Source organism: Physcomitrium patens, chromosome 19, assembly GCF_059467195.1.
Source record: "Physcomitrium patens ecotype Gransden chromosome 19, ASM5946719v1, whole genome shotgun sequence".
NCBI lineage: Eukaryota > Viridiplantae > Streptophyta > Bryopsida > Funariales > Funariaceae > Physcomitrium > Physcomitrium patens.
The window spans coordinates 888,035-900,473 of NC_143428.1; the positions used below are offsets into that span (position 1 = coordinate 888,035).

General features: G+C 42.4%; 3 protein-coding genes across 23 annotated transcripts; 2 read left to right on the plus strand and 1 right to left on the minus strand.

Annotated features, from left to right (window-relative positions):
* Window positions 1-408: 408 nt before the first annotated feature.
* Window positions 409-3,838, minus strand: LOC112295684 (uncharacterized). Of its 3 annotated transcripts, none has more exons than XM_024547534.2 (8): window positions 3,698-3,838; window positions 3,145-3,399; window positions 2,478-2,546; window positions 1,865-1,915; window positions 1,565-1,644; window positions 1,400-1,444; window positions 1,137-1,228; window positions 409-682 (listed from the first exon to the last, which is right to left on the minus strand). In XM_024547534.2, exons 2-8 carry the CDS (start codon window positions 3,359-3,361, stop codon window positions 664-666), a joined length of 573 nt encoding a protein of 190 aa, XP_024403302.1. In that variant the 5' UTR covers window positions 3,362-3,399; window positions 3,698-3,838; the 3' UTR covers window positions 409-663. The 3 variants fall into 3 exon arrangements, with proteins under 3 accessions (XP_024403302.1, XP_024403301.1, XP_024403300.1); XM_024547533.3 differs by lacking the exon at window positions 3,698-3,838 and adding an exon at window positions 3,540-3,661; XM_024547532.3 differs by lacking the exon at window positions 3,698-3,838 and adding an exon at window positions 3,536-3,661.
* A 1,140-nt stretch (window positions 3,839-4,978) lies between these two features.
* Window positions 4,979-8,704, plus strand: LOC112296061 (uncharacterized). The gene is made up of 9 exons (XM_024548176.3): window positions 4,979-5,231; window positions 6,196-6,219; window positions 6,384-6,489; window positions 6,636-6,704; window positions 6,857-7,057; window positions 7,254-7,546; window positions 7,666-7,927; window positions 8,089-8,297; window positions 8,421-8,704. The coding sequence occupies exons 1-9, from the start codon at window positions 5,227-5,229 to the stop codon at window positions 8,485-8,487; spliced, it is 1,236 nt and encodes a 411-aa protein (XP_024403944.1). The 5' UTR covers window positions 4,979-5,226; the 3' UTR covers window positions 8,488-8,704.
* A 1,403-nt stretch (window positions 8,705-10,107) lies between these two features.
* Window positions 10,108-12,319, plus strand: LOC112296062 (uncharacterized). 19 transcript variants are annotated; one of them, XM_090244736.1, is made up of 7 exons: window positions 10,281-10,443; window positions 10,582-10,760; window positions 10,881-10,954; window positions 11,048-11,250; window positions 11,402-11,488; window positions 11,652-11,762; window positions 11,891-12,319. In XM_090244736.1, exons 3-7 carry the CDS (start codon window positions 10,951-10,953, stop codon window positions 11,948-11,950), a joined length of 465 nt encoding a protein of 154 aa, XP_090100862.1. In that variant the 5' UTR covers window positions 10,281-10,443; window positions 10,582-10,760; window positions 10,881-10,950; the 3' UTR covers window positions 11,951-12,319. The 19 variants fall into 19 exon arrangements, with proteins under 19 accessions (XP_090100863.1, XP_024403953.1, XP_024403959.1 ...); XM_090244737.1 differs by lacking the exon at window positions 10,582-10,760 and having other exon boundaries at window positions 10,108-10,306; XM_024548185.3 differs by lacking the exon at window positions 10,582-10,760 and having other exon boundaries at window positions 10,167-10,306; window positions 11,888-12,319.
* The last annotated feature ends 120 nt before the right edge of the window (window positions 12,320-12,439 follow it).

Consider the following 12,439-nt stretch of genomic DNA (forward strand, 5'->3'; position numbering starts at 1 on the left):
TTCTGGCCAACAAAAACTTGGTTGAAACTCAGCAACGTTGTCACTCCTGTTGATGCTGTGCATTGATAATTGCAGCGCAATTTATTGAATAGCACCACTGATTTGACAGGCTGAGGAGCATCCACCCAACTACGGATTTGCTGGTTCGACGCAGGAGAGATCGGTTACTCTTGAGTGTCGTGAAGGATAGAGGCAATCCCTAGAAAGGTATGAAATCATACTGGCCTGTGCTGCTGGTATTAAAGGCATCGATACGAAAGACATTGCAGTGGGCTCGCGAATAGAAACCAGCTGACATCAACTGTGAACACGGTGTCAATCAGCCACAAGAAATGTGCAGAACATAGAATTTTCAGGTCACACACGACCACACCAGACTGAGATATGTTACGATGCGAACTTCAGAAATAAAGTGAAAATGCAACACTTAAGAGAGGTTGACCAATCGGAAGCACAAATGATTCCGTAGCCTGATTTTAGATCTCGTCAGAACTGAAAGTTGCTTCTGAGGATGCATACACTTCATGACAAAGTGCCGGTTTACGTCTGCAGCACCCACCAACAAAGACATAAACCGATCTACAGCTTCAGGTGAACACCTATTAAGACCATTATTTTCTACGAGTAAGCACTGGACGCAGGTTTGACACACCAGGATTCTGCTTAAGCTTTGGCTTCCTCCCTGAAAAACTCCACAAAATATACGTCAGCACCATAAAAACTTGGCCAGATCCTTTTTACCGCTGATAAGGACATAAGATATTCACGAGAGCGCGACATGAAGTTAGGCAAGCATGACCTGCATTGCCAGTAGGCCTGGAAATCAAGACAACTGCGCGTAACTGAAGCATTTGGTTACGTCAAAACTCACTAAAGATTACCGAATAGAAATAGCCCAAACTACATAAATCTTACACATAGGGTATAAGATCCCAGCTGCACGGAAGACAGGGCAATGACCTCTCTACCAAGGCATGGACATGTTATATGCATACCAAATGGATCCAAATATGACTGCAAAAAAATGGGAACACATGAGAGATGCTTCAGGCAAAACGCACTTTCATTTCAAAACGCAATTTAATACGGGGTTAACAAGATACTCGTAGTGCAAAGGTACTACTGTATGAACTTACAAAAGCTCCTGAACCGTGTCTTTTAGCTTATTCGAGTCTGCTCCACTGAATCCTGAGACCATGTTGCCCTTAAGGTGGAATTGAAAAGAGGGCTGTCATTTACAATACAGATGAGTCTCAAAATTAGTTCCTGGCCAGCAAGCGTATAGAAAGTACCCGAAAAAATCTGCGGTAATTTAATATACACATATGCATTACATGAGTAGAATGAACTTTAAATCTACTTTTATATGATCAATCAAAGTTTATCACACGGAACGTACCACAGCGGCAATGCCCGCCATTTCAATAGTCTTTTGAAGCTCTGGCTGCAAAGCCAAAAAGGTTCGTATCAGATATCTCCTCACAGTTGCCTAATGAAGTGCAACCACGTCTTTTGACAAATTTAAGAAGCAAAAAATTCAGTGCACATTAACTTGTGGATGTACCTCATCCAAATCAACTTTCAAAAATTTGACATCACCAAACTCCTGACTTAAGGTATTCACCACTGGAGATATGTGTCGACCTGTCACAAATCGAGCCACAAATCTTTGACTTCGTTTACTGCTCGAGCTAAACAATTTGGCAAACACAAAAAAATATATTGTATAAAGCCAGCCGATGCAGATGCTTTGGAATATGTTACATTAACTGTTTGACTAGACAGCTTCTATATTATGATGTCAGACTTTACGGGTATAGATGCAGTAAGTGCTTTCTACACACACACTTTCAAGCTGACTTACAGGGGCCACACCACTTGGCTGTAAAATAAACCACGGCGAGCTTTTTGTCTTCTGCAAAACCATTTGTAGCATTTTAATTAGTTTAGTGTGCAACCAATTAAATGTCATGGGTCTCAAGTACATGGTCTAGTAGATGCAACACTCCTATTAACTTGTAGTGAATAAAACATGAACCAGTAAACAAAGAGATCATAATTTCTCGGAAACCACACTATTTCGTCATCTGCACGCCAAATTACAAGGGCAAGTATAAGATGAGACAATTTCAATCTAGGAAAACTTCTAAAAGCAATTGTCTCGCTGAATAAATTCACAACAATAGAAACAACAGAACCACCTAAACATTTAAAATTTAAAATTTAAAAATTAAATAAATTGAAAGGCCACAAACACAAGGTTGCTACGTGTTGAAATGACACACTAAACCCTCTCAGCAGGATTGCTAGAAATCGCTAAACCTTTCACTAGTAGTGATTACCCAAGGGTAACCAGCAACTTTAAACACCAACCACAAGGTAATTTTTCTTCGAATGCTATAAGAAATCGCCCTTGAAAGGAATCCGTTATCATTTCTCAAAAAACCACAGTCAGGTCAACAGCTAGTTGTTTTTACCTTTGGCTTCATTCAGCAGCCTCTTGTATTCATCCGCGGTTGACACCTCAATAACTGCAGAAGTTCCACCTGATCACGACATACGATGTCAAACCGCATCATGAGTATATTGATCTCAGACCAAATCGGATCGACAAAGCTTAAACCAACCCTAGCACAGTGATGTACACAGACCTGAATTCAGCCAAATTACGATGAGGGAACTATGAAGAAAGTGTTCACAACTATATACATGCATTTCTTTTTTTTATTGTTATGTTTTTATTTTGCATGAATCGCTCATGTACAACGAAGTTTCTTAGACTAACGTTTCATACCTACAATTATGACCATAATTCAGATAAAAACTATCCTGCGAGTTCCAAGCATTAGATCGACAGGATTGCCATAAGGATATAATTTCAAAAGCATTCCAGGATGATGAACTATTTTGACTCAACATAAACACAATATCTCTGCCGAATGATTCAACAATAATGATACTCAACGACTTCAGATCAATTTTAAAATCGTAAATCTGAGTCGAAATTTAGGGGTCGCAAAGTGGGGATTCAACAAGTCGACACTGCGCCCGAACAAAATACAGAGGTCTATTCCTAAAAGTGCCTTACAACTAAGGACTTAAAACAAACAAAAATCGCCCAAATCCAAGCCAAGCATGTGATACCTGGACTTGAAGCGAAATGTCGTAACGAAGAGGCAAAGGAAGTAGACTGCGTGGTCAGCTTATGCAGCGACTGCCTCTGATTCAACACCCAAGAAGGAGGCAACTCTCGAGAACTGAAAATTGTCGAGGATGAAGGCGGCATGAACGACAATGTGCGCAATCGGCATAACGAGGAGTACAGAGGCCGACGCAATACTCGCAGAGCCCTGGTGGCCATGGCTATCTTCCTCTACGAAACCCCAAATTCCTAAAACCCTGAAAAAACCCAGAGTCTGAGAACGCAGATACGACCACCCAAATGCTTACACCCAATCCAACTCTCACAACAAACCAGCATCAGACACAACGACGGGACTGGATCCAAATTGTTGCAGCTCAGTGAGTTCTGTACCCACACAAAGGCTTCAATGCGCGTGATAACCCTAATTCAGACTGAAGACTAATACAAACAAGCATTCGGAGATCGGATTCACGGCGAGCGACAGCACTGCAATGCAAGCATGCAATCCAGAGGCTGACGCAGCGAGTGAGACTCGGATAGAATCGCACGCACACATGCCATGCTGTGATGCTGCGATGCGATGCGATGCACCCACCACAACCACGGTGCTCCCTAACTCACTTTCCTTCCTTCCTTCCACACAAAAAAATCTTCAATTTTATCTCTATGCCAATCAAAACACTGCATCATCAGGAAATTGAAATATGCAAGGTCCTTCCTTGGATGGGACACCCACTCTCACCATAGTCGGTGATTGGCATTACTCTAGATATGTAGACATTCAACATCAATGTCAAAATTCTTGAAATTTATATCAAAGTAAACACATCATCACCATTCTGGTTCTTCCGAAGTTAATCGATCTTTCGCCCTATATCTTCACATGTATCTATATTTATCTATGTATATATATATATATATATATCTATATGTGTGTGTGTGTGTGTTTGATTATATACATGTCACTTCACACGTTGTTATTGCCATTATTCATTGATATAGAAATGAATTCCGAAGCAATGATTTTAGATAGGACAATATATGTAATAGATGCAAACAACTTTGTAATTAACAAGGTTAAAAAGAGTTCTTGTCTTGGAAATAAGATTTCTTAATGAGATGATCTTGATGGATACAACTTTTACGTCGAGGCAATATTGGGTAGTTGTTCAACTTACTGGGGCTTAGATTAGTGAGCACAACCTTGTGAACTCATTCATGGTTGAATGTCTGCTCAGTCTGTGATTGGCATTAATCTTGAAGATCTGCAGACATTGTGTAAAGATGTATTTTGTGTATTCATGAACTCATTCATCCAGACAAAAACATATCTTTACACAAGAATTTGAAATTATTGTGTGAATCCTCTCACACTATCTTTATACCAAGACAGAATATACATTATAAAAAAAGTGATTGTACAAGTAGACCTCATTAGTGAGAAGTCAAACCGACCAAATAAAAATAGATAATTGGTATGCTTGCAATATTTTACAAAAGTAACACTATTTATTTAGTGAATGCTACAAATGAAAATTCGATTATCTGGTATCGATTTTCCAACATGAAACCTCCTCACTAATTGTAATTAAAATAAAGGAGTGACTTAAGAGAGCGCCATATCCAAATGAGGTGGGGGGGGGGGAACAAACTGATCACGATGCGCCTATGAATCGAGTGCCAGCCGTCCAGCGTGGTTCGCCGCGCGCTTTCGAGCCACGCGCCATCGTACACCCGGTTGGATCACGCAACGCAAGCCTGCTCGACGTCGTCGTGCTGCACCTTGAAGAAGAGGAAGCAGAAGAGGGCGATGGCGGCTTGTATTTCCTCTTCTTCGTCTTCGTCTTCGGAGACCCACTCTTGTTGCTCCTCCTCCTCCACCTCTCCTTTTCCTTGCGTGAATCCTCCGTTCCTCCGATTTTTATCTTGTCGTCTGTTTCCCTTGCTCCCTCTCTCCTTCTCTTCTTAACTCCCACGTTGCTGCTTAGAACAATCGGTGCTGAATCTCCCAACATCCCTGTGGCGTGCCCTTCTCCGGCGCACTTTTTTTTTACACCCTTTGCGTACTCCCGCTTTGGTTTATGAGGTACGTGAGCTAGGGCTTGGGGATTCCTGGAGGCGGCTCTTGCTTGGTTGGTGCCGAGGGCAGCAAGAGGCGTTTCTCTCTCTTTTATTTTTTTGTTCCATCTGGCGGCCGCTTTTATGGCTGTAAGTTTGAGCTCTGTTGCATGTTTTTGAGTTGATTGGCTTGTAGTTTTTGTTTGTAGAATGATTGCGAATTCTTGTTTGTGGATCCATCTCCTCGGATGGGTTTAGATGCCGAAATTATTGGCGTAGATAAGTGACATTTTTAACAAAGTCGTAGTTTGGAGTACAGTGCCGTGTTTTATGATATCAACAGGGGAGTAGGTCAAACCAGGTTTCAGCTTTATTAGTCTGAATCGATTAGCATTGTTTGCGGCTTCCAGTTTTGAACATGTTGCGTTTTCGAACAGGTGTCCGATGATTTGCTCTAGCCTGGTTATTCTTAGCAGCGGTTGCCTTCCATAGTGTTCTTGTGTACGCGAGGACTACTCGCGTAGCGTATACTTTTACGTTTCCTCTGTATCTGCCTGCAGCTGCCACAAACCCTAGAATACATTCTAGGGTCTTCGACACTGGTCATCCTTTTATTTTGTAATCAGGGTCTTTCACTTGTTCCGCATATTCTTTCTGTTATGTGTTTGTGTCCGTTGAACATGTAGCAACGAAGCCCCAGAGATGTGGGATTGTGCGATTGAGATCCTTTGTCGGGCAACATGGCTATCGAGAATCATTCCCTTTTGTAGGGTCAGTTTTCATTATGTAATGTGATTATCAGTCGAAATGTACGATGTGCGCACTAAATCCTGATGTTGATCTTGAGTTAAGAGGTTTGATGGCATACTGTTTGTTGCATAATACCAAGGCCTCCTTCACTAGTGCATTCAAATAATGGATACCATTCCACCTTTGTTTCATTCTCCGAATACGACTTACTAATATGTCTTCTGTGTGGTCTTGTTCCGCAGCTCGAAGGAGAAACCGACCCTTGGGTACGTGTATTCATTCACATCCAGTTTGAATGATAGATTTCTAGTCAGATTCATAATAGCGATTGGTTTCGCCTTTTAAGGTGAATTTGTATTCCAGGATTTTTTGTCATTTTTTTGTGTTTTCGTTGAACTTAGATATTTAAATCTATTGCTGTTGAATGCAGTGGTACGCGGATCAAAACCCGCAAACGGAACATAGCGGTTCCGTTGGACACTGGAACATTTGCAGATGCTGTGGTCCAAATCTATAACGAGCATTCGGGAGACTTGGTAAGTTGGAAATTATAAGTTGTGCTCTCTGTTGTGATTATTTCTTAATCGAACCTCGTTGACCGGGTGTAATTAGTCACAATCTTTTAAAATTTTACGATAACAAAGTTAATTGACAGGTGTGTGGTAATGATGAACTCATGCAGGAGCTTATTGCCAAGGACGTCGATGCTTCAGAGCTCGACTTCTCACGATATGGAGAAACCTTTTTCGAGGTGAATTTCCCCCGTTCGACACGTTTGTATTACTACTTGTGCCTGGTGTAGCCGATTCTTTGATACGTATATGTTCAAGTTGCTGCGTGCTGTAACCACTTTCAAATCATCTTCTCAGTGCAAATATTTAGTTACTGGTTTTCTTTTATCAGGTTGTTTTTACTGGAGGTCGCAACCAGCCAGGAACAACCAAACCTGAGGAAGGAGAACGCCATCCTTACTCTGTTCTGAACTGCGATGACACGCGGGAGAGCATTCTCCCGATCGTGCTCTTCTTGCAGAAGATTATCAGGCGTAGGCCGTTCATGATCAAGACTCTTGAGAATGTGATGAAGAGGCTTTTGCAATCCTTGGTAAATCGTTAAGTTATGATTTAAGCAATCGTCATCAATAGATCTCTAGGCATCATTGCGTGTTGCATTCGTTCATGAATCTCACTGCTTATGGTTCTCTTTCAAGTTCGATAAGGAAGGAATGGTGTCATGAAAAAGTTGTTGCGTTTAGTGCAGTCCGCTCATACTGTTATATGTTACTATGTTCTTTTTATAGGAGTTGTATGGCCCTGAGGATCGCACAAAGTTGGCCATCTTTACGGCCTTGACGTTTTCTCAAAAGCTCTCAGGGCTGCCTCCTGAAACGATCTTCTCTGCGTTGATGAGCGACACTTTGATCTCGAAGGGTATTGTGCTGCACTTTGTGACTGATACATTCAAGGTCTACCTGGTGGAGAACAGTTTGGATGACTTGGTGAGTCTTCTGAAGCGTGCGAAGATGGACGACCGCCTGCTGGACCTGTTTCCCATGCAAAAGCGATCGATTGAAGGATTCGCTGAGCATTTCAAGTACGACCCTGCTCATATTCATTGGGTATAGAGCTTATTTGTCATTGTGAGTTTGGTGGAGGTTTTTGAAGATCAGTTGTGTTTGAAGTAACAGTATGCTGAGTGATTGATGTGTGTAGCAAGGAAGGCCTTGGTGTACTTGTCGAGTACAACACAAAGAAGGTGTTCGAGGTGAAGTTGAAGGAGCTACGCACAACGATGACTGATCAGATTGCGGAAAATGTGAATGTCAACGAGGTTATTGAGATGGTGAAGGCGAAGCGGAAAGAAGCGACGTTGCCAGACGTGGATGTTGTACGCACAATCTGGGATGCGATTATGGACGCCGTGCAGTGGTCCGGCAAGAACCAGCAGCAGAATTCGAATCTTGCTCTTCGCCAGGTTAGATGATTTATAAACTTGTCCGTGTTGGGGCATTTAAGTTGGTCTTTGTCTTTCCCAGGTATAGACTGTGTTACACATTTTACATGGGTAATTCACAGATGCCATTGATCTGCGAATGAGATAAAGTGCTCCGATTTGTTGTCAATCTGTGTGAACAGGTCAAGCAATGGGGCAAGCTTTTGGGTGCGTTTTGCACTACTGCTAGGCTGGAGATGGACTTGATGTACAAAATCCAGATTCACTGCTACGAGGATGCCAAGCTGATGAAGTTATTTCCTGAGATCATCAGAGCACTGTATGATCAGGATGTCTTGGCAGAGGACACAATTTTGAACTGGTTCAAGAAAGGGACCAATCCCAAGGGCAGGTGGGTGGTGTGACCTTGCCGTCCAGGGTAGTCAATGCGGTGGATTGTTATTGTTTAGGTTTTTGAGTTACAACTTACATATGAACTTATCACTGAAGCTGATGTACATGTCTTTTGTGACAGACAAACCTTTGTGAAGGGACTTGAGCCGTTTGTGAAATGGTTGGAGGAAGCGGAAGAGGAGGAGTAATTTCAAGTTCACACTAGGCCGTTGAATTGTTGGTAGCCATTGCTTGGGTGTAGTTCTTTGTCTTCATAAGCAAGAGAAGTTCGTGCTTTGGCCTTGTTACGGAGGGTATGGTAATTTATGGGAGAGCTTTGTCGCAGTTTTATTATGTAGTGTATGCACTTGAACCTGCTGTGTGTCTTTATATTTAATGGGTATTTTGTTCAACGGTACTCAAGATTATCGCCAGTGTCGCTCTGTTACAACTTATGGGGCATGCACGGTCATCTGATGTGATCACACTCTATATGTTCTAATGAATGGGGTATTCGTATTAGACGACGTTTCTGTCGTCTTCGCTTGCAGTTAACGTTTGTTTGAGTCTACATACCAGTAATAGAGATGGTATGTTCGTTGTATTCCGTAGCTTTATTTGTTTACTTTACTCGAAACGACTCGTATCAAATTTGGATGATTCTACATGCGTTTCCATAGATCTAGGTCAAAATTTGGTTTGGCCCTTATAGCCTCTGAATGCGTAGGTTGTGTTGAGATCGTAGTGCTGTCATACAGATGGAAATCAACAGAGCTACTCAGCGTCTAATTCAATCATTGTGCTTCACTACAAATTTCGTTGGTTAGTGATCAATGTCAAAGTAGTTTTCCTAAGATGTGGAATAAAGTTTGTTCATTCAGCACACAATGTGTCCAAGTCCAACGGACCTCTCCCGATTGTTAGCAGTCAGTGCCGGTTGATTGTAATGGGTCTTCACTGAGATATTGTCCTCTGAATAACTTATGTGTGTGGAAAACTCGATTGCGCATGATCTATTTTATCTGAGGGTCTGCAACTCTACCACCAATGTAGGTATTCACGCAAGGGAACAGATGACTGACCGAAAGTGTTCCTACCGATGCTAAGGCTAGAACACATGGTACTGAAGGGACAACATATTTGAGCAACACTGGTTGCTCTCCCACCTTCAATCTGTTGCATTGCACCCACTGCTACAGCTGTGAGGAAGTCTTGCATTATGTAATTGCAGCTTTAAGCATCCTTCTATTCGCTCCTTTAAAAATTATGGCGGTTGTAGCATTCAACTAAACCTTTCCAGATGCAGGTTTGGACTGTTGAAGAGGTTCACCTAGTGCAAACTTCGAGCCACATTATCACCAACGAGCAGCAGCATCATGAACTGATGGTTTGGACTATGGTCAACGATCACTGCATCCTTCGCCAACGATGTTCTAATGAGTCACAAGTGTTGGTGGTGAGCTCAAAATGTTATGGAAGCAGGCTCCCTGTGTCAATGTACCCCCTAACAACTCATTCATCTTTTGCAGATCGGACAGTTTGAAGACGTGTAATATTTATTTATCTTATTTTTATTTTTAGACGTAAATGGAGAGGATTGAACGAGCTGGCATGTGCCTGAGAGCCGGAAGTTCATATTTTCATAGGGGATGGATGTTTTCACTACAACAGTGAGCTTCGCAATTGCGGTGCTGGACATGTGGAGAGTGGCACAGTGCTTCATAGTTTTGTAGCAATTAAAACGTTGCATCAGTAGGAGGGTAAACACGACGGTCTACTTGCAGTAAATCAAATCAGCCCTAAGGCAGAGGATCTTCGTTAAGCCCCGATTTCGAATTTACGAACCTTCGTGAAACTCGTGGTTTATAAGGGTCTTCATCTACCTTGTTTTCAGCCCCATCGCCTGCACCAGCGATCGTTGCGAGTTCGGTCTGCGGCTGTTTTTACTTTCTCCACAACTCGCAACTGCCTTACCCAGCCAATTTCAACTCGCTTTCCAACATTTGAGGAATGCGAGAAAGTTCATGCGTGAGAGATCCCCTTTGCCTCTTATTCGTTCTTCGCCCACAATCCGTTTAGGAGATTTGGCAATGTAGCGCGCTTGTGATAAACAGTAGCCGAATATAACTTCTTACTCCAAGATGCAGGTTTGGGAATACCGATTGGTGAGAATGATCTTGTTTGCTGTCTTTTGCATGTGGTGAGCGATGCCTTTGATCAGATTGCTTTTGGGTTGGGGGTAGATTTTGAAGAGATTCTTAGATGCAATTGCTGGCTTCCTTAACGGCATTTTCTCTTATTAGGGAAGGAAGACGCATTTTCGGCAGCCTGGATCTACGCGAGTGTCTGCTCAATGTTAATATCTGCTGAATTAGTAACCATGCCGTCGTTGATACAATGGCTTTGGGCGGACTTCGCTAGAAATGCTTTGATGCGTAGAATTCTGCTTGTTCATTTTCTTACGTAGAATCTCAACGCCGCCGTAAGCACTCCTTCTCGCTTCAGAGCCTCATTGATGAGCTTTCCCGAGCGTTCTTCCACAGCTTATGGATTACATTTTCCTGTCCAATTACTTAGCCCCTGCCATGATCTCCTTATGTAGGATGCCAGAGAGATGAGAAGTTAAAAGTGGGAAAATCTCGGTGAAACCGCAGGAGAGCACTATCGACATAATGGGTATGTACAATCTCTTTCACAGTTTTGTTGTTTTCTGAAAGAATCTTGTTGCGTGATGATCTCATACTTCAGTCTGCCCCTCCTACTGTATAGAGGATGGAACTGTGAAGCCGAAGATGGCTGACGAGGTCAAGTACGGGTTACCCTCCGATTCCGTTGAAACATTGACAGGAGAGGCCCAGAAACAATTCGAGCGATTTGTTTCGGGTGCTCATCAAATGACCGCCTGTGCCCTCGCTGCAATTGAAGCGTGCAGCGCTGATGTTCCTCAAACTGCCCATCTTTTAGAGCTCCTGGTACTTACGCCCTCTCCACTCCTCCAATCCATTCGCTTCTCGCTCAAGTTTTCCGCTCAAAATCTATAGGTACAATCCAGCTTAAATGTCAAGGCTTGTTGCTAAGGAGTAAATTGCCGAGTTAATGTGCGATTGAATGTTGTCCCCTCAGGCAAAGCAAGGGAGTGACCGGCAAAAGAAGCAAGAATGCTTAGAGTTATTGCAGGCCGATTTCGAGAAGCACATGACTGAGTACGAAGTAAGCGTCTCTCTCTCTCTCTCTCTCTCTCTCTCTCTTACTCACACTCTCTCTTTCTTTGTAAAAATTCATGTGCAGTGTGCGAGACAGCTTCTTTTCAATGTCGATTAGCCTCTGCTTTCGAGATTGAGGATATTTATTCACCCAGTTCCTGATCCACCAGGAAGAAGAGAAAAAGTGCATGCAGAATTTGTGGGGATCGATGAGCATGCAACAGCAGGACATCCAAGTTCGCCTCGAAATCGGCAACCAGTTGCATAAGTTGAGGCTGCAGGTACCTCTACTGACAAAAAACTGCCGGGCTGTTCAGATTCATCAGCAGTTATGTGTCAAGTTTTTGGATATTATGCTTTAATTATTTTAACGAAAGCACTTCTTTGCGATCCTCACGTTTTGAAGCAGAAACAGAAGGTGGGTGAAGCGTTGCTATGGCTGGAGATCATGTCTGGGCCTCCTCCCTGACGCACACAGTTAGGCAGTATTATCAACCCTTGACTTACCCATCGCAAAACTTGTAGGAAAATAGCAGCTCGCTCAATTCGGAGACAGTCTAGAATCTGTGCAGATTTTGTCTCAGTAGCCTCACCAAGCTATATATTAGATTGTAAGATTGTATTGTAGAGTTTGGGTGGATGTATTAGTTCAGAAAGGGCCAGCATTTGCTTGCAGACTCTGAGCACACAGCAAGCCACGAGCATGTCATTTCGGCAATCGACCTTCCCTGAAGGTGAAACTAGAATTTTGTGTAGAGATTTTTGTTGAATCCATGAGTTAATCTTTATGTTTATACTAATTTAATGAAAGTAACTAAATAAATTAGATTTGTTGAAATTGTAACAATCAGGCAATGATATTCACCTTCAACTGCACCAACTCTCATCTAAATCTTTAGTTGATTTTACTTTTTAGATGTTTGAGCTTTCTTTTTTCTTAAATCTTATTTTATAGTTT